The sequence below is a fragment of the Callithrix jacchus genome, chromosome 1 (assembly GCF_049354715.1).
Source record: "Callithrix jacchus isolate 240 chromosome 1, calJac240_pri, whole genome shotgun sequence".
Taxonomy (NCBI): domain Eukaryota; kingdom Metazoa; phylum Chordata; class Mammalia; order Primates; family Cebidae; genus Callithrix; species Callithrix jacchus.
Genome location: NC_133502.1, coordinates 190,680,106 through 190,702,772, shown reverse-complemented (window position 1 = coordinate 190,702,772; position 22,667 = coordinate 190,680,106). Strand labels below are relative to the sequence as shown.

Here is a 22,667-nt window from a genome sequence, read left to right as displayed (position 1 = left end):
CTCCTACTCCCTCCTTCTGTAATGTAGACAGTTTGGTTCTTGTCCTCTTCACCTGGCTGCTAAGAGCCCTCATTGCTTGTGGGTGGTTTGGGTGACTTTCCTGCTTCCTTCTGAATGGAGGCGTGCTGATGAACAGGGCAAGGACGCTTTGGCGTCTCAGTAAAAAATACTCTGCAGTGGCTTTTGCTAGAACAGAACACCGAGTTCCAGGGGTTCTAAAAGCTCTGCTCATAGTGCCTGCCTATGGGGTCAGCTCCTGCAGGCCGATAACCCCTGGCACCCCTCGGTCTCGCTCTCACTCTTTACCTGAGGAGTATGTGGCACAGACACCAGACACAGCCTGGCCAAAAAAGGATACTTTGTTTCATTCCTGTGTTCTTGAGAAGTCTTTCAAGGCACAAACCTCGATCAGAATCGAATCACGTACCTCTGTCTAACTAGAGCTGATCCTCCCACATCATCAGACAACTGGATGAAGTTTGTGGGCTGTTTAAAGCACATGGTTTGTAAACACTGTAAAATCAAACATTACTTTTGACTTTTATTTACTGTAGCATTTCACATTTACTTAGCACCAAAATAGCTGATGAGGTCTTCCCTGCCTTTGTTCCTTCTCCTGTTCTTTTTCTTACACTTCTTTGCTCCCTGGCTTCTGCAGCAGAGGTTTCTCTGCTCTGATTCCTCCTCTCCCAACTTATCACCCCTCCTCCTGCACGTCTGCCCACCAGTTCCACACCACTGTCCTCCCTGGGCCCACTCGCTGTCTCCCTTTCCTCCCCCTGTGCCTCTCTTGCTGCCCCTTGATCCTCCAGGATGTCTTAGCTACCTTTCCCTCTCTCTGCTTTCACTTCCCAAAGCTGCAGGCCCTCCTTACTCACGCTCGACTCCCCTCTGCCTCCACCAGGCTATTTTCTTTTGCCTCCTGATACCCACCACAGAGTCCTCCCTTTTTTCCTCTTTCCTCTAAAGGAGGAAACATGGGGATCAGAGATTTGTAGAATCAGAGTCACAAGGGACACTGCTTGTGCTACACTGGCAGTTACTTCTGAGTCAGAAAATCTTTCTTCTCCTATCACCTTCAATAATGGCTGCCCCCCACCCTGTCTCTCAAAGAGAAAATTTCCAGGCTCCTTCACCAACGCTTTCACCCCTTTCCTGTCTCAGCACACACACATGCATGCACACAAGCGCACACACATATAAGCACACGTGCACACATGCAGGAATGCACACCTATGCATAGAAAAGCACATGTGTACACACAGGGGTGCACACACATGTGCACACGCGCAGGGGTGCTCGCCCACACTCACAAACTCTGGATGCCCTGGTGCAGACAGTGTTTGTGCCTGGCCTCCCCTATGGCCCTGAGCTTCCTCTCCAGTGTCTGTTTTCTCCCCGGTCAGGCTGACTTGTGCTTTGCACTTCCAGGGTGAGTCTTGGACACATAATTCTAGTGTGAGGTGGTGGTGAGCCACAGCCATGGTGGGGCTCCTTGCTCCAAGTGCAACTCTTGGGTGGCGGGAGGGCAGCAATGATCAGACTGAGCAGGAAACTCATGTCAATGCCAGCTTCCACCTGGGGTCATGTTTAGTCAATCAGGTGACAGTCAATGTTCTTATCAAGTGAGCTGCTTTCCGTGCCACTGGGCAGGGCATCTTCAAAACAGAAAATCCAGACAGAAAGTGAACAGAGCCCTGAAGATACACCCTTGTAACCATAAAACAATGACTCTGAAATGCAGCATTCTCAGCCAGAGCTTCTCCAAGCTATGGAATCTAGGGTGCTATTTCCTTCATAGCTGGGGAAACAGTTACATTGAGTAAGTTGGTTGGGGACGGCAGAAAAATCTCTTGATATCCCAGTACTTGGCTTCTCACATTGAACATTCACTTGAAAGGCCCAAGGAACATTAATTTGAACAGAGATCAAGCTAGGTGTTGACAGGAGGCCAGCCTCACACAGGCAAGGTCTCTCCAACCCAGCCCTGCTTCCACATCCCCATCCAGACTTGCTGGCTGCCTGTGGCACAAAGCTGCACCTTAATTCCTAATGCAGCAGTACCCACCCCTTGGAGGACAGGAGGAGAGCTGCCTGCAAACCCTCCAGGTAAGCGGGGCTCGCAGGTGAGCTAGGACATGCCCCACCAAGTTCAACTCCACCCTATTGCTCTGCATCCAGTGCCGAGGTGTGGTCTTTGCTTAGCTGTTCTCCAAGAAAATTCCCAAGATGAGGAGGAAGCAGTGACAGCTCAGGCCAGGACAAAGCTCCATTTCATTTCCCTGCCCCACCCCCCAACTCCCCCACTGCTTTCCACATACCCTGAGGGGAGCAGAAAAGCAAGTGTGAATATTATTCTCCACCTGAGTTCCCTTTTGCATCAACTAATTACCAGCCCAACTGCCAATAAATTACTAGTATAAAAAGTTGTGTGTGTACACTGAGAGCCGTAGAGAGATATATGTATATAGAGTCATGGAGTTCAGCCTTTTTTACTTGCCCTCTCTCTTGTGGGCAGCTTCAGACAAAAAGCTTCTGTCCCCCGAAGAGTTCATCGGGTCATGGGTGCCACGTAGTTGGCAGGGAAGAGGCCCAGTTTGTTGTGCAGGCGGCCAGTCCACCAGGATGGGTTGGAGCTGTCCAGGACCTCCACCACCTCCCCGCTGTGGAATCCCAGCTCATCATCCTCCAAGGCCTCAAAGTCGTACAGTGCCCGGGCCCACCGCACTCGCTGTTGGGGGAAGCACAGAAGAGGCTCTGCTAAGCTGTGGGCTTGGCAGGCAGGGAAGGGTCTGCTGGCTCCTCCTACCACATCCAAGTCCTTTGAGAGCAACATTCCCTGAAGGCTGACCCCTCTGTAACTTTAAAAAAAAAATTTGTAGGCTAGCTGCGGTGGCTTCATCTGTAATCCCTGTACTTTGGGAGGCCGAGGCAGGTGGATCATCTGAGGTCAGGAGTTCAAGACCAGCCTGACCAACATGGAGAAACCCCACCTCTACTAAAAATATAAAATTAGCTGGGCATGGTGGCACATGCCTGTAATCCCAACTACTTGGGAGGTTGAGACAGGAGAATTGCTTGAACCCGGGAGGCGGAGGTTGCAGTGAGCCGGGATTGCACCATTGCACTCCAGCCTGGGCAACAAGGTGAAACTCTGTCTCAAAAAAAAAAAATGTGTAGAGATGGGGTCTTGCTATGTTGCTGAGGCTGGTTTTAAACTCTTGACTTCAAGCGATCCTCCTGCCCTGGCCTCCCAAGTAGCTGGAACTACAGGTGTGAGCCACCACGCCTGGCTATCCTGCTCACCAGAACTCACCAGTGTCACTCTGGAGACTCAGGACTTTGTCCAAGGTCCAAGAGGCTCCCTGAGAATCACTCTCCCCACATCAATAGGTGTATTTGCAGCTTCTTTGAGGGACAAACAGAATGGCAATATATCCCAAATAACAGCCCTGAGTGTTAGGGCAATCAAGTCACAAGTCAAGATGGATCACAGGCCAGGCACGGTGGCTCATGCCTGTAATCACAGCACCTTGGGAGGCTGAGGTAGGAGGACTGCTTGAGCACATGAGTTCGAGACCAGCCTGCCCAATGTATCAAGAGCTTATCTCTACAAATAATACACTTAGCTACTTGAGAAGCTAAGGCAGGAGGATTGCTTGAGCCTAGGAGTTTGAATCTGCAGTGAGATTGTGCCACTGCACTTGAGCCTGGGAGACAGAGTGAGACCCTGTCTCACTTCCCACCCCTCCCCAAAAAAAGGAATGATAAAGGTCATGGTAAAGAACTATGATAAAGATGATAAAGAACTAGAACCAAGAACTATGAGAACAGGGAAGGCCTGGCACCAGACTGAGACTGTGCTGGCTCAGCCCCAGTCCTCCCCAAACGTTCCATCATCTCTCATTTGATCTGTGTGGGTTTTTTGTTTTTGTTTTTGAGACAAAGTCTCACTCTGCCACCCAGGCTGGAGTGCAGTGGTGCAATCTTGGCTCACTGTAACCTCTGCCTCCCAGCAGATGTTATTTCAAGCGATTCTCCTGCCTCAGCCTCCCAAGGAGCTGGGATTACAGGTGCCTGCCACCACATGAGCTAATTTTTTGTATTTTTGATAGAGATGGGGTTTCACCATGTTGGCCAGGCTGGTCTCAAACTCCTGACTTCGGGTGATCCACCCGCCTCGGCCTCCCAAAGTGTTGGGATTGCAGGTGTGAGCCACCACACCCAGCCAGATCTCTGTAATTTGAGTCTCTCCTGCCTCATCTCCTCCACTGAGCTCCGTCCTGGGGCCTTTCCCCAGGGATCCTAGAGAGGGATGGCTCTCATACCCCTGCTGCCTGGAGCTGCACGGGGTCTGTGTGTCTCCGATGCATGAGGGCCGTATTCATTTCACTGCCCAGGCCAGCACCACAGTGCCCATCATTTATGTCAAGGCTGCCTCCTCGGCGTTCCTGGAAACATACAACAGAAACTGGTCACCTCACTGCCAGGATATCTCCCACAGGCTCCCCCAGTGTCTTGCTCAGATGCCATCCACACAGCCGGTATATTCTAGGAATACTTACTGATGATGACAATAAAACCTCCATGCTAGGGGGAGGAGGACCTAAGGTCTAAAGGGACCTTAGATTCCAAAGGCAAAGAAGGCAAAGGTGGGTTTTACTTATTCAGTCTAAAAATATTTATCAGGTATCTACCATGTGTCCAGTAGCAGACACAAGGGAAATATAGCTGGAAAGAGAAGGTCTCTGACTTCACAGAGCTTCCATATAGAGGAGGAACCACGCACATTTAAGTGGTAAGTGAGCAGAGAGAAGAAATGTCTACATCTGCCTGGGAAATCAAGGAAGGCCTCACAGAGGAGGTGATGCTTGAACTCTAGCTTAAAGGAGGAGTAGGACTGGCCAGGAAGGGGCTCACCAGGCAGAGGAATCATGTAAAATGCCACAAAGGCATGAGAGGAAACGCAATAGACCATTTGGGTAACTAAGGTAGTGTGGGGTTGCTGGAATGTGTGTTTGCACGGGGATTCAGGTGGGGGGGCAGGTAGCAGGAATGAGGCTGGGGAAATAGATTCTGGCAGCTCACAAAGGACTTTGCACGCCCTGCTAAGGAATTTATGAATGATGTTATCTCGCCGTATTGTCCACCTAAGTAAGCGGCCTGAAAACCCATTGGGAACAAGTCAGGGGACAGATAGATAGATAGATAAATAAATAAACAAGGCTCCGTTATGCATATTAAGTCTTTCTTTCTTGTGGATCTCCACAGCCAGATGGGTTAAGGGGCATGAATAGATTTGGAATTGTGCTGATAGGAAAATGAAGCAATTGTTCAGAGTCCTCTGGAGGCGGGGGGGGGGGGGGGGGGGGAGAGAGAGAGAGAGAGAGAGAGAGTGTGTGTGTGTGTGTGTGTGTGTATGTGTGGCTGGGCCAGGTCTGGAGGGGAGGCAGGTTCTCCTTCTCACTGGACTGTGCCCGCTGCCTTCATTCCAGACACCTGGTGGAAATGGTGGTGCTGCAGATACCGCTGCTGTGGTGGCTGGGGCGCTGGGGCATACTGCGGAGGCTGCGGCTGGTGCTGCTGCAGGGGAAGGGTCGGGGGGTGATCTGACCCCTTCCGGTTCATCGAAGGCCGGATTTCTTCTCCCATAGCCCCACTGAAGTGTGGGCCTCCCTGGGACCTGCGGTCCAGGCTGTTGCCCCGGCGACCCTGGGAGAGAGAACAGAGATGATGCAGATGCATCCTCCTCTCTGATCTTCTGGCTCTGCCCTACCCTCGGGCAGTTGTTCTCAGACCCTGCTCATCATGTCCCCATCCTGGTGGGGTGGGGACAGCTGAAAGAATTGATGCTTCAGACCTTTACATTTTCCAAAGTGGCCTCTGCATTCTTGGATCCTCCCAGTTTTAGGAATTCAGGTCTGGGGTTCACAGACTAACATTTTCTGCCTGGTAGCTATTTAGGCAATTTCCAGGGGTGCTTGTTTTTCTCTGTGTAATCAAGCTGAAATATTCCATTTTACTGACAGAATGCCACCCCTTCTTATCACATGCTGCCACAGGGCTGGACATCCTACCTTCTAGATAAGCTCCACTGTTGACTTTGCATGATTTTAAACTGTCATTTATAGCCTGGTGATAGAGACCCAAACAGCAACATTTTTGCAACACCATGGGAACCAGGGCTGCAGCTGGGCATGGTGAAAGAAGCAAGGCCTTTCTCCCTAATGTTACAACAGAAATACCCTATTGTTATTTTCATGTAACAAACAATCACATAGGGCCCTGGGCATAGTATATACCAGGCACTCTTCTAAACGCTTTACAATTATCAACTCATTTAATCCCGTTTAATGCAATTTGATACTGCTTCTCTTATCTCTGAATGCAAGTCCTAGTGAGTTACTCTGTCCATTTCCTAGTTAGAGTGATTCACAAGGTCTGGGCTAACCTTTGTTTTCCTTTTTGAAGTTCTGTGTGCATTTGGTGGGAACTTCTTTCCTCCTTTGGCAGTAACTTCTCAGGCTTGCCTTTCTTGAAAAGGAGGATTTTGACTTCCCCAAAGCACACATTGCTTTCATGGTCTTAATGCCTTTTCAAATAACCTGTCCCTAGGATTTCAGCTTATTCTAGTGCACGCTTCTTCCTGTGATACCTGTCTCTTATAACCATGTTATTTCTTTTGAAAAATAGTTTATAAATTGGTATGTGTGTGTTTACATGTGTGTGTGTGTGCATGTGTGAATTTACTTATGGAGGCAAGTTAACATTTTCTTTTCTTTTTTCTTTTTGGGACAAGTCTCACTCTGTCAACCAGGCTGGAGTGCAGTGGCGTGATCTCGGCTCACTGCAACTTCTGCCTCCCAGATTCAAGCGATTCTCCTGCCTCAGCCTCCCGAGAAGCTGGGACTACAGGCTCACGCCACCATGCCCAGCTAATTTTTGTATCTTTAGTCAAGACAAGGTTTCGCCATATTGCCCAGGATGGTCTGGATCTCTAGATCAGCTTAGTATCCACCCACCTTGGCCTCCCAAAGTGCTGGGACTACAGGTGTGAGCCACCGCGCCTGGCCAAGTTAACATTTTCTTAGTGCTTAGAATGGACCAGACTCTGGTAGTACTTAACTGTATTACCTCATTTAATCCTCACAACAGTCCAGTGAGGGAGGTTTTATTGTTCTCTCCACTCTACAGATGAGAAAACTGATACTCAGAAGGTTTCTTAACTTGGCTAGGTAATACAAGTAGCTAAGCGATTAAATCAGGATTTCATACCAGGTCTGTCTGATGCATTTTCTTTTAAAGCAATACTCTGTGTTGCAAACAGTTCCAACAGCAAGAATTCCAAGTGCAGATTTCTCCTTGTGTCCTCCCCACCCCCAATCCTATCATCACACTCAACCTGCTATTTAATCCCCGGACCCTAGGCTGTTCCTTAATGCCCTTGTCTGTTGCACCCCCAACTCCTTCATCCTTGGGCAACTCTTACGCTCGGTTGAAAACTATGGTGTAGCAATGTCTACAAATAACAAAAAAATAGCACCTGTGGCTGGGCATGGTGGCTCACGCCTGTAATCCCAACACTTTGGGAGGCAGAGACTGGTGGGTCATGAGGTCAGGAGTTCGAGACCAGCCTGACCAACATGGTGAAACCCCGTCTCTACTACAAATACAAAAATTAGCCAGGCGTGGTGGTTTGCGCCTATAGTCCCAGCTACTCAGGAGGCTGAGGCAGGAGAATCACTTGACCCTGGGAGGCAGAGGTTGCAGTGGGCCAAGATTATACCACTGTACTCTAGCCTGGGAGACAGAGCAAGACTCCATCTCAAAAAAAATAAAATAAATACATAAAAGAAAACCCAGCACCTGCGGTGGGAGCTGATGTTTGTCTAGTGCAGTATGGTGAGGAATAACAGGAAGCATGAGACACATCATCTTCTCCCACCTTCGTAGTCACCTGGGAGGTAGATATTACCATTATCCCTATTTTATGGATGAGGAGGCTGAGGCTCAGACAACTTCCAAAGTCACACAACTGGGAAGTGTTGCACTCAGAGTTCAGAGTTCTGTCTTTCAGTCTACTGAGAGGATCTGCCCCGCCCATGCATTTTTCCTGGTGGTTTGAGTCAGAACTCAGGCTGCCTAAACTCTCTGGATTGGGGTTGATCGGGACCTGGAACATACCTGGTCTTCTCGGGTTCTGTCTCTGAGGAAGATCTGCTTCTGTTTGGAGATAGAGGTTGTCCTGTAGTAGTCCACCAGCTTATTTAGGGAGGGGAACTTCTCCGTCCATAGGAAGTAACTGCCCTTATTGTCTCGCATGACCTTGAAGTGTTGAACGTCATCCTCATGCCTGGAGATCAAGGCAAAGAAACTGTATGTTATACTATGATGATGTCCCTGCCTCCAGGCTGCTTGCATCTGGGATGCAGCTCTCTTTGGGAAGGAGATGTAGATTTGGATGACTCCCTCATCACCAGGCAGGTGGGCCAGCCCAGTCAGGCTTCAGCAGGAGCTTTGTAGGATGAACCACTTAGGATACAAGCTATGATAGAGGGGATTTACATCAGAAGAAGGTAATGAGATGAGCTAAAATTTGTCTTGGACACTGGAACTAACCTTTAACAAGAAAAGCATGTTCCAAGTGTTGTAACGACTGAGAGATCAAAGACCTTTTCACAATGTCTATTTGCAAAATCTCAGTGTGGGTATTTCAAGCTCCTATTATCTTTCTGTTACCAGAGTACTTTGAACCACTTCCTTTAAGCTCATAAACCAGCACTGGCAGGTAAGAAGCTACTCTCTTCCCTAAGAAATATGTCACATTTGTTCTCTATGTAGTAAGAATCTCTTGATCTTGGTTTATGTTTTGCATAAATAAGGTTACAAAGCATTTTCAGCTTTTGGGGAAAATAGCTTTGTATGAAATCAGAGGTTTTAAATGTTTCTTTTCTTTTTTTTTTTTTTTAGACAGAGTCTCACTCTGTTGCCCAGGCTGGAGTGTAGTGGTGCGATCTTGGCTCATTGCAACCTCTGTCTTCAGGTTCAAGTGATTCTCCTGTCTCAGCCTCCTGAGTAACTGGGATTACAAGCGCCCACCCAATGCCTGGCTAACGGCTAACTTTTTCATAGTTTTAGTAAAGATTGGGTTTAACCATGTTGGTCAGGCTGGTCTTAAAGTTCTGACCTCTGGTGATCCACCCACTTTGGCCTCCCAAAGTGCTAGGATTACAGATGTGAGCCACCATGCCGGGTAGAATGATCAGAGTTTTAATTGAAAAGGATCTTGGAGATTGTTTAGCCTTACTTCTCCATTTCACAGATGAGAACACTGAGAGGACTCAGAGAGGCCCAGGGTTGAGGCCAGAACCCCTGAGTCTCTGACTCCAGTCTAGTGAGCTTGGCCTGTGATAACGTCTTTTAGATCAGCACCTTTTGATACCAGTTTAGATTCACAAGTGATGGGACACGTGTGAAGCAGGGCTAGAGAAAATGGATTTCATCTATCTAGGAAGGGTGGGCTGAGCCTTTACCATTATTAGATCCAGTATTACTTCATTGCCAAGTCATTCTCTTTTGGAAGTAAGTCTGTTTTTCAAACAGTCATACATTTATATCTAAAAATAAATTGGCACTAGTGATGCCAACTGCCTGATAGAAAAGAAAGGTTAAGGATTTTAAAGGGTCTCAGAGAATAAAGATACCTCTGAGAGTAAGTGGAGGTTTCTTAGGGATGGATTTATGGATCTGTGTTAAAAAGGAGATGGAAATTCTGACCCTCAATCTCATCTTATGTGCTGGGATTTGCTCATAGCGGGGTGAAGCCAAAGGTTGTACAAGTGGCCTCTGGCTTGACTGATTTGGGGTGGTAATCAATACATCACAATCACTGCGTAGGCTTCCCTTTGGTTTTTGGCCACCAATAGATACTTTCTTCATTCTAAGACAACGTGGCTCAACTCAAAGTCATTACCCTTCACATCTGGGTCAGGAGGAGGAAATATACTTGTGATATTATAATTTATTCATCCACCACCTCATAGTCAAAGAACTCAGAGTGTGAAACACTGCCCCTTTTACTCTGACGAGCTGTAAAGATGGATGTGAGGGTTGTAATTGGTCATCTGGGTCTACAAGGAGAGGCCTGACCACTGTCTCAAGCCTGAAGAGGAACAGAGGAAAGGATGCGATTCAGGGCAATAGACTCTGAAATCTAGTGGTTTAGGCCCTTAACAAATGCAGAGTGATAGAACTACAATTAGCTCTTAATTATCTGTGCCCATGACAGATGTAAAAATAATTAACAATGATTTTGCTTTGGAATATATTATACTACATTTCTGTAGAAGATGTGATAATGATTATGGTAATTGCCACCAGAACTAGAAGCTTCATTGCCTCAATATCAGGGGAAGACTTTGGCAGAAGTCAAGGCTGTTTTGTAAAATTCATTTTAATAAAGGAAATATAAACCATAGTTTCAGGGTCGGGTGTGATGGCTCATGCCCGTAAGCCCAGAACTTTGGGAGGCCAAGGCGGAAAGATCACATGAGGCCAGGAGTTCAAGACAAGCCTGGACAACATGGCAAAACCCCCTCTCTACTAAATCCCTACTCACAGACACAAATTAGCTGTGTGTGGTGGTGCAAACCTGTGGTCCCAGCTACTGGGGAGGCTGAGGCATAAGAATCGCTTTGAACCTGAGGGTGGAGGTTGCAGTGAGCCAAGACTGAGCCACTGCATTCTAGCCTGGGTGACAGAGCGAGACTGTCTCAAAAAAAAACAGAAAACCCCACAAAAACCATAGTTTCTAGCTGAAAAAGTCAGAGTCATCTTCATACAAACCAAAGGCCCAAGAGATACCCCTCAGTCTAACAAATTACTTGGTCAAGTTTATAATGGGGCAGAGAGGGGAGTCTTAAGAAATAGATTTGACTTGGGCCGGGCGTGGTGGCTCACACCTGTAATCCCAGCACTTTGGGAGGCTGAGGCAGGTGGATCATGAGTTTAGGAGTTCAAGACCAGCCTGGACAATATGGTGAAACCCTGTCTCTACTAAAAAGACAAAAATTAGCTGGGTGTAGTGGTGTGCACCTGTAGTCCTAGCTACTCAGGAGGCTGAGGCAGGGGAATCACTTGAACTCGGGAGGTGGAGGTTGCAGTAAACTGAGATCGTGCCACTGCACTCCAGCCTGGGGGACAGAGCAAGGCTCCATCTCAAAACAAAAAAAAAATTTGACTTGTAATATATATACATACATGTTAAATATATGTATAACTATTTTTTTCTAACAATATATGTACATAATTACTTTTTCTTTTGAGACAGGGTCTTGCTCAGTCACCCAGGCTGGAGTGCAGTGGCACAATCTCGGCTCACTGCAGCCTCAATCACCGATGCTCCAGCAATCCTTTCACCTCAACCTCCCAAGTGGTTGGGACCACAGGCATGTGCCACTGCACTGGGTTAATTTTTTATTTTCAGTAAAGATGAGGTCTTGCTATGTTGCCCAGGCTGGTCTCCAACTCCTCAGCTCAAGCAATCCTCCCACCTCAGCCTCCCAAAGTGCTGGGATTACAGGGATGAGCCACCTCGCCGACCTTGACTTGTAATATAGTTAATGGAGCAAAATTTCATTAATGAAGACTAACAAGATTAGAATTTGGGATACACCAGTATTGGCCTGAACTAAACATTACCATTCCCCAAGCTATAAAAAGGAAGTTTTTCTTGAGGAAAATTAAGAGTTTAAGCAAGATTGCAAGCGCAATGCTGAAGAGACCACTGTAAAGTTATGCAAGCGTACAGATTGCTGACTTGTTAGTCTTTCCTATCTATGCTTTAAAATATCCATTCTTTCTAAATAGCACAGTGGCCATGGTTTATTACCTGAGATTGGATTTCTGTACTAAAAACAAAAAGGAAAAGCTGCATGCCTTTCAAAATACATTGAATCAACCAGATCGGTATTTCCTGTCAACTTGGTAGTAAGGCTTTACTGTACTTCTCCCGATCTGCTAACACCATTACATTCTCGTAGTTTCACATGTGGTCAAGTCTGATAGGTGACTTGTGATCCCCAACATGCTGACCACACACAGTGCGTTTGGAGTTGGGCTTCTGGTTTAGGGCTGTGTAATGTCTACATGTGGACTGAGCCACTTCCTACTGGGTGCTGCCTCTGAGTGAGGCTTCCTGTTACAGTCCTCCCGCGCTCCTGGCCTTCCTTGGCTCTGTTCTGCTGTTTTCGCTTTTGCTGTACGCTGTACTGTGTTGAAGTAGCCTTTCTTTTTATTCAGCTGCCAACAACTAACTACACATGGATTTGCTGGGGCTCAGAAAACGACACCCCTTGGCATGCTGAGTGCTTCGAACCAAAGGAGACTGTAAGGCTTCAGAAGCAGCCTTGGAAGCAAAGTCTACCTTTGGGGTTCTCCTGCCCTCCTGTCTCCTGCTCCTCTTTCTCCCCCAGAGTGAGTCAGAGAAATTAGAATTCCTCTTCTTCACAGTGGGTTAGAGAGGCTAGAAGGGTCACTGTGGGGGAGGCCAAGGCAGGAGGATTGCTTGAGCCCAGGAGTTTGAGACCAGCCTAGGCAACATGGTTAAGACCCAGCCTCTACAAAAAAATAAGTAAAAAAAATTAGCCAGGTGTGGTGGTGTGTACCTGTATCCCCAGCTGCTCAAGAGACTGAGGTGGGAGGACTGTTTGAGCCTGGAACATGGAGGCTGTGGTGAGCCATGACTGCACCACTGCACTCCAGACTGGGCAACAGATAGAGACCCTATCTCAAAAAAAAAAAAAAAAAAAAAAAGAAGACTTGGGACAGGCCTTGCCCAGTTTCCCACCTCAGTCTGTTACCTTAGATCAAACCCCCTTTGTCCAATCCCATTTCTACAGGGCTATCTATCCTTCATTTAACCTAAGCATAAAAATAGATGGCTTTTCCTGGGTCTTGGGTCTACATTTTTGAAGGATTCTGTGTCACATGAATCTTTGATTAAATAAATTTGTTCACTTTCCTCTTGTTAACCTGTCTTTTGTGGGAGTGTCAGCTGTGACTCTTCTGATGGGCGAAGAAAGGTACCACACCTATTCCGCCCCTGTATCTCCTACAGCAATGACTTGAGATTTCTATTTTTCCCTGACTCTTCTTCAGATATGCATCAATCGTAAAAGAAAAGGTTAAGATTTAAACCCCCAGATGGATGTGGACAAGTGGGAGTTGTCCTCCTCCTTCCCCTCCTTCCTGCCACAAATACTCACTGAGTGTCTCTATTTCGTGCAAGACACTGTTAAAGGCATAAAGATGAAGTAGAGGAAAATCCTGCCCTTCCAGAAGCACCTGGGATAGAAGGGAGGCAGATGGGCGTAGAAATCATTTTGAACACACACCAGTGTGCTAAAGAGTGGTGTATGCATGTTCTGGGAAGGTTGTGAAGCTGCTGCCATGCTTGGCCCATTGGCCACCATGCTTCTGATCACTAGGTCATGTTCCAGAGGTCACTTCAGCATTCTGGGAGGTTAACAGGCAGAGAAGGGCCAATGCGGTGTCAGGAATGATCAGTACCTGACAGAGATGGAGAAGTCCCCTGGGGAGCTCTGGCTGGCCCGGATGATGAAGAAACCAACCTCCTTGCCCATGAGTAAGTTCTCTGCCTGGTGTCGAGAGAGGCCTTCGTGAAACCATCTGTGGGACGAGATCAAACTAGAGGATTAGGGTGAGACACAGGAGTGACAGGAGGGAGACGTGGAGAAGAGATGACCCAGAGAGAAAGAGGCTGGGTACTCTGTACAGTAGGGAGCAGAGAGAGACTAAAGAGGGACCAGGTGCTTTCTGAAATCAAACCAGTGCTCCAGGTGGCTTTCAGGAAAGGCGAGGGAGCATTCACCTTGACTCATCCTCTTTGTTCCTTCTCTCCAGAAGTCTCCAGCCTGGGAAACGAATCACGGAAATGTGTCGCTGCACCAAAATGGGGCAGTGTGGGAGTGACTCACTGCAGGAAGCAGCCGCCTGCTGGCAGCTGTGGAAGAGATAGACCAGAGCTGCAGGGACACAGGATGCACCCAGGAGGGAAGGGGCTGCTTCAGGCACTGGGGCCAACCAACCACAGGTGCAGCCGGCTGAGCAGGGCCTGGGGTGCTTATGCTCACACTGGGGCCTCAGTGGTACAGAGGCTCCTCCCTGGGCATTAAAGGAGAGTTATAGGGCAGGACGTCATGTTGCCTGGGCTGGCATGGAGCACAAGGGGGCTGTGCTCAGTGCGCCTAGCAGAGGCTGCAGTGTTCCTAGGGAGCCCAATGTACACGCTTAGAAAGGAATGAGGCTGGCAGCAGCCAGAGAGCAGCGTCTATACAACCAGATCCTGGGCCCGCCCCAAAAAATCCAGGCTGGGAAATAATCTTTACTATGGAAAAGAACAAACAGGAGAAACTGCTCTTTCAGCGGAACGGTCAGGGTGGCAGCTCCTGGAAGTACAGCTGCACACAGTGTGGCACGTATGAAATAGGTCAAACGCTTACACAGAGCCAGCAAGCTGTGGCTGCAGCCTCAAGGCAGGAGGCCAGAGACCTCTCTTGACCACAGACAAGCAAAATGAGTGCCTGCAATCATTCGGCGGCCAAAGGTGGGACTGTGTCACATTGCTTCAAGGTGGCTGCTCTAATTGCTGCCATCAGAAGGCTCATACGCATGTTCCTTTAGCTTTGGTCAGGCCTTGGCTTTGGATTCCTTTGTGAGCAATTCTCTGTGCTTTCCAGAGTTTGGAAATCTGAGACAAGGGTAGCAGGGAGGATGTATTTATTGGAGACTTGGGACTGAGGGGAAAGGTTGGCTGTGCTCTGAGGGGGCTGAAAGCAGTTTCTGGTGGCCTGGAGATTCTGCCTGAGTATTTGCCACGCAGTTCTACAGGGTTAAATAAGAGAACACCACACATACCACCGCCACGCGAAGGAAATGTAATGGGGATGGGAGAAGGAATGGGGCATGCGCCACCGCAGCCATATTGCAAAGGAAATATTTTAGAAGTGAAGGGGATTTAGGAAATACACATTTGTCCTCTGACTGAAATCTAATAGGGGGCTTCTTTCAAGATTTGTAAAAATTACCACATATTGCATATTAGACATGAGTGGCCATGGTTTCAATATCATTCATTCATTCATTCATTCAGCTTTGTTGAACATTTGGTACTGTGCTGGGCCCTCTCCCGGGCACTGGGGACATGGTAGTGGGCAGAACAGACACACACACCCCTGCCTTCAGGGAGCTTACTTTCTAGTCAAGGGGGACACACAATAAAGAACAAAATAATTAAGATCTGTAGTGTTTCAGATGATGGTAAGTGCTGTGGAGAACATGGAAACAGAGAGGGTGGATGAGGTGCTGGGGGTGGGAGATTAATGTAAGGTATGGTGATGAGAAAGACCTTGCTGAAAAGGAGACATTCTAAACCTATAGGGGATTGGGGAGTGGGAGGAATCAGCACAAGATACTGAGGAGGAGTGGCCAGGGCAGTGGGAGGACAACCAGAGGAAGGATGTCCTGGAGCCAAAATGAAGAAGGTATTCCAGTGGGAGGGGGCAATCCCCAGGGCAGATGGTGCTGGCATGGCCCCTGGGAGCTGCAGCACATGGGGAGCCTGGTGGGAAGGGTAGGGAGGTGAGGAGTGGAAATAGCAAATACAAACACTCCTTCTGAAGAACCGGTGTGGCAGCTGGAAGGGGATTTGGGATTAAGAGTTTCCTTGTTTTATTTATTTAAATATTTTGTCTTTGAAACAGAGTCTCATTCTGCTGCTCAGGCTGGAGTGCAATGATATAATCATGACTCACCACAGCCTTGAACTCCCAGGCTCAAGCAATCCTCCTGCCTCAGCCTTCCTGGGACTACAGGCGCATGCCACCACACCCAGCTAATTTAAAAAAAATTTTTGTGGATATGGGTCTTGCTATGTTGCCCAGGTTGGTCTCAAATTCCTAGCCTCAAGTGATCCTCCTCCCTCAGCCTCCCAAAGCACTGGGATTACAGGCATCAGCCACCACAAAACCCACCTGGCCCCTGAGTTTTGTTTTGCTTGTGTTTTGGTAAATTGGGAGAAATTGTAGCGGGTGTGATTACTGAGAGGAATGATCCAGCAGAGAGGGAAAGAAGGTTGGTGTGGGAGAGAGAGAGGAGAATGTCTGCCAGCTGCAGAAAAGGCTGGCTGAGCACACTTGCAGGAGGCAGGTGAATGTGGTGGGGCTGGGGGTGGGGGATCTGGGAGCTTCACCTCTGGTGGCTTTCATTGTTCCAGAGAACCTGGAATCAAGGCCATGGGCTGAGAGTGATGCCAGGAGGGGCTGGAGGTTTGAGGAGCAGGTGGGGTACGTGGAGGTCCCCTAGCAGGCAGCATTGAGGGCCCCGTCAAGGTCAGTGGTCATTCTCTTAGCTTGGTGGTCCGCACGGTTCACCATGAGTGGTGCTCTTGCACATCACTGGAGTTACCAATACTACTGTGGTTTTCTACAAACTTTTGCTCTTTAAGCCAGACCCTGGTTCTGAGACAAGATTAGATCTCTATCTAACCCTTGTGGTCAATTCTTGAGACAAATGAGGCCCAATCTCCATTTTTCATTTCCTCTTTAGGAAGGGAATTTCCCCTTTCCCCCACTGACTTCTCACACTAGGGTGAGTATGCTTTACTGAAGGCAGGGAGTGTCTGTCTGCCCACAGAGTGAAGGCTGAGAGCCTGGTGAGGATGGTTAGGATTGGGAGGTCACAGAGAAGTGCTTAGGAGAGCAGCAAAGTGGGCGGTCAATATTGCCCGCTTTGGAATTCTAGGGAACCCTGTGATTGAAATTTGAGTTTACAAACTCATTTTATAAAAACTGAAAATAGGCAGGGTGTGGTGGCTCATACCTGTAATCCCAGCACTTTGGGAGGCTGAGGTGGGCGGATCACCTGAGGTCAAGAATTTGAGACCAGCCTGCCCATCATGGTGAAACCCCAACTCTACTAAAAGTACAAAAATTAGCCAGGGGTGGTGGCGTGTGCCTGTAATCCCAGCTACTAGGGAGGCTGAGGCAGGAGAATTGCTTGAACCCGGGAGACCCAGGTTGCAGTGAGCTAAGATTGCACCACTGCACTCCAGCTTGGGCGAAAGAGCAAGACTCCATCTCAAAACAAAACAAAACAACCCAGAACTTAAAATAGGCTGTGCATAGTGGCTCACGCCTGTAATCCCGGCACTTTGGGAAGCTGAAGCAGGCAGATCACTAGAGGTTAGGAGTTTGAGATCAGCCTGGCCAACATAGTGAAATCCTGTCTCTACTAAAAATACAAAATTTAGCCGGGCGTGGTGGCTTGTGCCTGCAGTCCTGGCTACTCAGGAGGCTGAGGCAAGAGGATCACTTGAGCCCAGGAGTTTGAGGCTGCAGTGAGTGGTGATGGTGTCACTGTACTTCAGCCTGGGCAACAGAGTGAGACCCTGACTCACAAAAATAAATAAATAAATAAATAAAAGAAAAGGAAAGAAAAATTTAAAATAGCAATACATGCACATGGTAAAATCAAAAGGGAATGAAATGGCATGCGAAATCTCCCTCCTGCCTTGTCCTTCAGCTGCATGTTCCGGAGGCTCTCCAGAGAGCTCTCCAGAGGCAGCCATTTGTGACAATGTCTTGGGTTCGCATGGATAATTTTAGTGACTGCTGGAAAAGTAAGAGGAGTGTGTGTGGGTAGGCCCATCTCAGCAGGCTGCAAATACTTACTCGGGAAACTGGATGTCTATGAAATTCTTGGGCACATATCCTTCCTGGCTCCCAAGCTCCGCCTTAAACCACTCCTCTTGGTTACTTAAAATCTACATGGAAGAAAAGGAACGACAAAGACGTTGCAGGGAGGACACCAAAAAACAAGAGAAAAAGGGGCTGCAGGGTAAAGAAAGCCCTTTGGGACTCAGAGGAAAATACTAGGTTAATAAGTGGAAAGAAAAGAACGCTGTTCTAGGATTTACCCCAGGCCCGTGGAGGAGCCGTGGGTTTACCTTTGGAGTTTGGCTTCTCCTGACTGCAAGTTATTTCTGTCCACTTGTGGCTTCCACTCAGGTCACCCCGCTGTGGCTTCAGGACTACCCTGAATCCCTTCTTCAATTTTGGAAACTCGTTTGTCCCAGGTCTTAGCACCTTAAGTTCCTCATCTGAGCAGATGGTGGGAAGGCAAGAATGGCTACTCATTGTTGTTGTTTTTTTTTTTCCCCCTCTTCTAGGTAACCAGGAAACTTTTCAAAAATTTAATTTTTTGTTGCTGTTGTTTTTGAGATGGGAGTTTGCTCTTCTTGCCCAGGCTGGAGTGCAATGGTGTGATCTCAGCTCACTGCAACCTCTGCCTCCCAGGTTCAAGCAATTCTCCTGCCTCAGCCCCCCGAGTAGCTGGGATTATAGGCATGTACCATTAAGCCCAGGCAATTTTGTATTTTTAGTAGAGATGGGTTTTCACCATGTTGGCCAGGCTGGTCTTGAACTCCTGACCTCAGGTGATCCACCTGCCTCTGCCTCCCAAAGTGCTGAAATTACAGGCATGAGGCACTGCATGAGGCCCTTTTTTTAAAAAAAATTGTTTTTAGATGGAGTTTTGCTCTTTGCCCAGGCTAGAGTGTAGTGGTGTGATCTTGGCTCACTGCAACCTCTGCCTCCTGGGTTCAAGTGATTATCCTGCCTCAGCCTCCCAAGTAGCTGGGACTGCAGGCACACACCACTATGCCGGGCTGATTTTGTATTTTAGTAGAAATGGGGTTTCTCCATGTTGGTCAGGCTGGCCTGGAACTCCTGACCTCAGGTGATCTGACCACCTCAACCCCCCAAAGTGCTAGGATTACAGGCGTGAGCCACTGCGCCTGGCCAGGTTTTTGTTTTTTAAACAGGCAGATTCAAACTTAAACATCCTCGTGGGGCCAGCTTTGAAAACAATAACTCTTTGTCTTCACATGCTGTGTGTTTCACAGGTAGTTTGGCTGGAACTCCAGATACTTGGGATGCCTTTTCTAAACTTGCTTTAAGTTCTGTCTTGTTACTCTGTGGCTTTACCTTCACTGTGACCCCAAATGTTATTGCCTACCTTGGCTACTCACATTACTCACCACACTTGACTGTATGTGGCTCTGGTTTCTCAAAAAATGATATTCACCATTAAAATACAAACATTTTGCACTGCCACTGAGAATGTTTTGAAAGTCTGAGGCCAGGTGTGGTGGCTCACGCCTGTGATCCCAGAACTTTGGGAGGCTGAGGCAGATAGAACACTTGAGGCCAGGAGTTTGATATCGGCCTGTCCATCATGGCAAAATGCCATTTCAACTAAAAATACAAAAAGTAGCCGGGCCTCGTGGAGCACACCTGCAGGAGAATTGCTTGAACCCGGGAGGCTGAGGTTGCAATGAGCTGAGATCACGCCACTGCACTCCAGCCTGGGCGACAGAGCAAGACTCTCTCCCAAACAAAATGTTTTTTTAAGTCTATGACATAGACTAGAACAATAATTCTAAATGAGGATAGCAGAACAAAAGATGGAAAGAACCCTGATAATGTCACAGACCCACTGAATTAGATGACACCTAGGGACCTTTCTACTTCTGGAAGTTAAGACATTACCAGTGTTTGTTATGTTTAAGCCAGTTTTTAGTTTATGTTTCTTGTTCTGAAAATATCTTAACTGATAGAAGTATGATGATAAAGGGGAAAGCAGAAATAGAAAAGGCATCCATATGTGGAGGAGGGACCACTGCATCGGCAATGAAAGGAGTTACTGAGGCCAAGTTAGATGGCAATGGAACTTTCTCCTGCTCTGAGGAGGTGTGGTGCGTTCTGGGAAGGAAATGCCTCCAGGTGGCTGGAATGCAGACTATGAGTCCGGGAGTAGACAGGGGGAAACTAGATACACAGGGCTTTGTAGTCCATGTGGAAAAGTCTGTATTTTCATCTTGAAATATAGGGGGATCCTTAAAAAATTTTGAGCAGGGAACAGTAAGAATTAGAGTTAAGAAAGAACTCTGGGTGTGATGGCTCATACCTGTAATCCCAGCCCTTTGGGAGGCCCAAGTGGGACGAATTGCTTGAGCCTAGGAGTTTGAGACTAGCCTGGACAACAAAGCGAGATCTTGTCTCTACGAAAATAAAAATAAAACTTGGCAAGTCATGGTGGTAGTACACCTGTAGTCCCAGCTAATCAGGAGGCTGAAGCAGGAGGATGGCGTGTGCCCAGGAGTGGAAGGGTATAGTGAGTTATGATTGCACCACTGTACTCCAGTCTGGAAAACAGAGAGAGACTCTGTCTCTAATTAAAGAGAGAGAGAGATTGAGGTTGAGATAGAGAGAGATATATAAAGAAAGCAAATGCTCTGTATCAGAGATCAGAACCTTAAGGCAGATTGGAAGGGTAAAGCCGGGAGAGAAACTAGGAAGATGAGCAGAGCCCCCCAGGCAAGAGATGATGGCATCTGGGCTAAGAAGAGGTGAGGATGTATTTTAGAGAAATTACAGAAGCAAACAGGCATAATTTCTTGACCAATCTTGGAAGTGAAGGGAGAAGAGGATTCTGGGATGCCTCTGGATTTCTGGCTTGGGAGACTGAGTAGGTGGTGATGGCTTTACAAAAATAGAAGATACAGGAGAGGAGGCAGGGCTGAGAAAGGGCTCATGGACTTCAGATTGCACGTGGGTGATTGTGAGTTGAATTCTTCAACTAAGAAGAAAAAGTCAGGGAGCATCTGGATATGTCAGTCTAGACCAAGGAGAGAGGCTGAGATTGGAACCTGGGGTTTCAGAGTCACAAGAAAGTGGGTGGAATTGAAGTCACAGGACCCATGGGTTTCTCTCTCCCAGAAAAGAAGATGGGAAGATGATGGAAAGAGAACTAGGTGCTTGAGCAGAGATGATGACTTCTTTTTTTATTTTGAGATGAAGTTTTGCTCTTTCACCCAGGCTGGAATGCAGTGGCATGATCTTGGCTCACTGCAACCTCTGCCTTCTGGTTTCAAGCAGTTCTCCTGCCTCAGCCTCCTGAGTAGCCGAGATTACTGGGAACAGCATGCCCGCCATCATACCTGGCTAATTTTTGTATTTTTTTTAGTAGAGATGGAGTTGCACCATTTTGGCCAGGCTGGTTTCGAACTTCTGACCTCATGATCCAACCGCCTCAGCCTCCCAATGTGCTGGGATTACAGGTGTGAGCCACTGCGCGTGGCCAATGATGACCTATTTCTAACATCATTCCAAGGTGGAAGGGGACAGTGTTGTGAGTTTGGAATGAGAAGACCTGGTTTCTAGCTTGACTCTGTCACTAGATATGTGATCTTGGCCAAGTCAATTACCCATTTGAAAAATGGAGATAATAATAACCACCTGGCACCTCACAGAGCTGATGTGAGGATCAAATGAGCCCCGGTACCTGAAAGTTCTTCAGAAAGTGTAGACTCTTTAAAAAAAAACTACAATTCCATCAAATGTGATATTCTTATGAGGGAGGCCTCCAGCTCTGAATAGGACATGGAAGGGTTTATACGTTCTTTAAAGCATTATGTGTGTATGTTTTGAATTTAGTCATTTGCTCTGAAGAAATAAAAGTGTGTCCCATATTTGAGTTTGAGATTGCTGAGAACAGAAAACTTTATAGTTTCCAACATCAAATGTGACTGTTGGTGTCACTAAGGACATGTGGGTATGTGTGTGCTGAGGGGGGCAAGGGAGGAAGCAGAAAATCTAGGTCAAAAGAGCTAGGAAACCCAGCGGCAGTACCTCACAGCCACGTAAAGAACACAGAGCACTGCTCTCCACCCGTCGCTCCCGAATTCATGGCTTTGGAATTCCTTTCTCCCATCACATGGGAATGCGGTGTTTGGCCAAGGTAGCAAATATGAAACAGAAAGGGAAAAAGAGGCCATTTGGAAATTGGCTTATCACCGTAATAACCACACCTTGAGGGTGGGTACCATGGCTCACGCTTGTAATCCCAGCACTTTGGAAGGCTGAGGCAGGTGGATCACCAGAGGTCAGGAGTTTGAGAGAGGCCTGGACACCATGGCAAAACCTGATCTCTACTAAAAAGACAAAAATTAGCCAGGCATGGTGGCACAGGCCTGTAATCTCAGCTACTTGGGAGGCTGAGCCACGAGAATAGCTTGAACCCAAGAGGGAGGTTGCAGTGAACCAAGATGGCACCACTGCACTCCAGCCTGGGTGACAGAGTGAGACTCTGTCTCAAAAACAAACAAACAAACAAACAAACAAAAACACACTTTGTACTTTGTTTTCTGACCTGAAAGTAGCTCTGTAATTTTAGTCGCCATACCTCAGACCTCCTCTAGAAAGTGAAGATGATGCCACATGCAGCCATTTCTCCCCACCACCTCGTGCCTGGTCTACCTAACATTGTGTTTCTAGAGAGGTGAATTGACAGGCTTTTTACTGTGTATAGAAGGTGAAGTTTTTTTTTTTTTTTTTTTAAATACTCATTTTCTGCAAAGAAAGGTATTTGAGGGGAGGGGGAGATGGCTTCCTCCTGCCGTTGCAGGCCCAGGGCCCCGTACTTCCTGTTCTTCTCATCTTTCCATCTATTCGGTTCCCCCTATCTCATGTACACATCATCTAAACCTGAGTTAGGCGTTCAGCCTGAACACTTGAAGTTTTACTCTT

At 47.6% G+C, this 22,667-nt stretch overlaps 1 protein-coding gene across 11 annotated transcripts in view; it reads right to left on the bottom strand.

Moving 5' to 3' along the window:
- Window positions 1-516: 516 nt before the first annotated feature.
- The window catches only part of GRAP2 (GRB2 related adaptor protein 2), an 83,175-nt gene continuing 61,024 nt past the window's right edge, over window positions 517-22,667 (bottom strand). For 6 of the 11 annotated variants that reach the window (XM_035266265.3, XM_035266269.3, XM_035266267.3 and 3 more), the window contains 6 exons: window positions 17,751-17,842; window positions 13,570-13,689; window positions 8,185-8,353; window positions 5,500-5,712; window positions 4,329-4,451; window positions 517-2,731 (listed from right to left, as the gene is read on the bottom strand). In XM_035266265.3, the coding sequence (XP_035122156.1) occupies window positions 2,552-2,731; window positions 4,329-4,451; window positions 5,500-5,712; window positions 8,185-8,353; window positions 13,570-13,689; window positions 17,751-17,842 (897 nt within the window). In that variant the 3' untranslated portion in view covers window positions 517-2,551. Of the gene's footprint in view, window positions 2,732-4,328; window positions 4,452-5,499; window positions 5,713-8,184; window positions 8,354-13,569; window positions 13,690-13,891; window positions 14,189-17,750; window positions 17,843-21,770; window positions 21,794-22,667 lie in introns of those variants that run through there. The other 5 variants (XM_078334438.1, XM_054239149.2, XM_035266298.3 and 2 more) reach the window with 4 other exon arrangements.